Source organism: Tachysurus fulvidraco, chromosome 18 (genome assembly GCF_022655615.1).
Source record: "Tachysurus fulvidraco isolate hzauxx_2018 chromosome 18, HZAU_PFXX_2.0, whole genome shotgun sequence".
Lineage (NCBI taxonomy): Eukaryota > Metazoa > Chordata > Actinopteri > Siluriformes > Bagridae > Tachysurus > Tachysurus fulvidraco.
The window spans coordinates 16,344,071-16,346,570 of record NC_062535.1 but is presented as its reverse complement, the minus strand read 5'-3'; the positions used below and the strand labels follow the sequence as shown (position 1 = coordinate 16,346,570).

General features: G+C 43.6%; 1 protein-coding gene across 2 annotated transcripts in view; it reads right to left on the bottom strand.

Moving 5' to 3' along the window:
• The window catches only part of psen2 (presenilin 2), a 9,265-nt gene extending 7,444 nt beyond the window's left edge, over positions 1–1,821 (bottom strand). For both annotated transcript variants that reach the window (XM_027178927.2, XM_027178928.2), the window contains exons 1-4: positions 1,665–1,821; positions 665–813; positions 316–518; positions 96–237 (exon numbers count right to left, since the gene is read on the bottom strand). In XM_027178927.2, coding sequence (XP_027034728.1) covers positions 96–237; positions 316–518; positions 665–790 — 471 coding nt within the window. In that variant the 5' untranslated portion in view covers positions 791–813; positions 1,665–1,821. The remainder of the gene's footprint in view (positions 1–95; positions 238–315; positions 519–664; positions 814–1,664) is intronic.
• Positions 1,822–2,500: the final 679 nt, after the last annotated feature.

Sequence of the window (2,500 nt, the reverse complement as noted above, 5' to 3'; positions counted from 1 at the left end):
CACAGAGAGACAGACAGAGAGAGAGAGGGAGAGAGAGAGAGGGAAAGAAAGAGAGAGAGGGAGAGACAGACAGAGAGGAAAAGGAGGAGCTTCACCTTGTAGCAGCGATACTTATAGAGCAGCACCAGGAAGATGGTCATGACCACGATCACGCTGATCATCACAATGGTGTTGAGGAACGACGACAGCAGCCTCTCGCCCACGGTGTTCGGGTCCTCAGGGAAAGGCGTGTAAATGCTAAAAAGGAAAAAAAAACATTAACGAATCAATTCCAGAAACGAGTCTGGATACAGCGTTTAACGATACGATACGTACAGATGCTGGCCATTTTTCTCAGTGTAGAAGCTGACGGATTTGATGGTCGCCACGACGACCACCATGCAGAGCGTCACAGGGATGAAGAGCATGATGACGTGTTTTGCGCCGTACTTCAGCGTCAGTTCCTCGTCCTCACCGTCCTGAACAGCATCGCGGGGACCTTGAATAGAGTCTGTCGGGTCGGAGCTGACGGGCCGACGCTGAGAGGAACACGGTGGAGGTCATCACACACACACACACACACACACACACACACACACACACGGGCGCACGCACCACAATAGCACTTTTTAGCACTTAGGTTTTTGTGCCATTTTGGGTTTTCTTCTGTTAAAAAGGAACTCACCCGGGTGGCGTCGCCGTCCTGGGGCGAGTCACGCTGCCCGTCATACGGCTGCACACATGGACTCTCTGTGCTCATGAGTGCTGTCCTCTCGTTACACGAGTCCTCGTCGCTCTCCGAGGTGTTCATGAACGACCTGTGGATGCAAAAGCCTCCAAAAAAAGATACAAAAAAAAAGTTTAAAATGACCTCAGAGACTTCAAATGTTTATTAAACAGAACACCTTCACCTTAGAACCATCTGAACACACAATAGCTTTATTTCTGTGCCCAGTGTTTCATCTCATACACGTTATCAAAATATAATAAATTACTTTGGTGCGTAATATTCGTGCGAACTTTCCCACATCTCGTTTTTTCTGCATTCGTCCATATTACCATCCAACACTGTATGTGTATCCTCACCATCATCCATACTCTATAACTATTTAATCATATTATAGTCCATACTGTGTACATGTCGCCCCACCTACACTACGTATGCGTTTATGTCTTTTATCGCTGTATCCGTTATTTTAAATGTCCGTGTTATCGTCATTAACATCCGTGTTTATCTGTCGTATCTTCTAAGATATCACAACTAGGTTATGAATTGTATTTTGGCCAAGAACATGGCAATAAAATCAAATATGTCATGTATCGTGTAAACATTTTCAGGATGTATCGAGAGAAAAGTATCGCGATGTAACAGCGCCAAATCATCGCCCTGCCCCGGAGCCTGTTTACTGTTTAAACTGTATGTTTTTCAACTAAATGAAGCTTCAAATCTGTTACGTTGTTCATCCAGAAGGTCGGCTGTAGATCGTGTGGTCATCAGCTGACCTTCTGATCTCAGCCAAGGGGATTATAACTGTGTATTAGAACTAGAAGTGTTTATCCTTCAGTTTAAATGAAGTGTCTCGGTCTCTTTAGGAAAGTTTACTGCTTACAGATCTGTGGATGCAAACTGCAAAGAGTTTAAAGGTTAAGGTGTAAAGCGCTAAGAAAAGAGCATACACACTTACCTAAATGTGACGATATCCGGTAAAAAGCGCAGAATTTGCGGTAAATCTGCGAGACGCTCGAACCCGAAACCGACACACCGGGAAAACTAAACAGGAAGTGATGCACCAATCAGCTGATCGCTCCACAGCACGTGACACTAGTCTCTCTCTCTCTCTCTCTCTCTCTCTCTCTCTCTCTCTCTCACACACACACACACACACACACACACACACACGCTCTCACATACACGCACACACACACACTCACTCACACACACACACACTAACACACACACAGACACACACAAACACACTAACACACACACACACACCACTTGACGTCATCAACATCGTCCAATTGTAGAAGATGTAAATAAAACAGTAGATGGCACTTTAGTGTTTTTATTTATTTATTTATTTTTCCATAAATCAGGCTGACAGGTTCTTACAAGAGAGATGCCGTTTATAGCAGATAAAGTGTAGATGGAGTTTATATCACTGTGTGCACAAGAGGATAAACTTCAGCAGCCAAAAAGCAGAAGGGTTTCTTATACACTCAGCATTTTCTCAGCCATGGAGAAACATATAGCAATAAATATTTCGTCCACTCCTTACCTGCTTGAGCAGATTCAGTAAAAACTACAAAACTGAACAAGAGAATGAAATCCATCCATAAAGTAATTACACCAAACGTCACACCTACTAGGCTACAAACTATTATTGTCCTGAGGCTGTTGAGTATTTTGATACAACTATTATTAAACACACACACATACACACAGTAGATGGCACTGGTCACACAGTAGATCACACACACACATACACACAGTAGATGGCACTGATCACACAGTAGATCA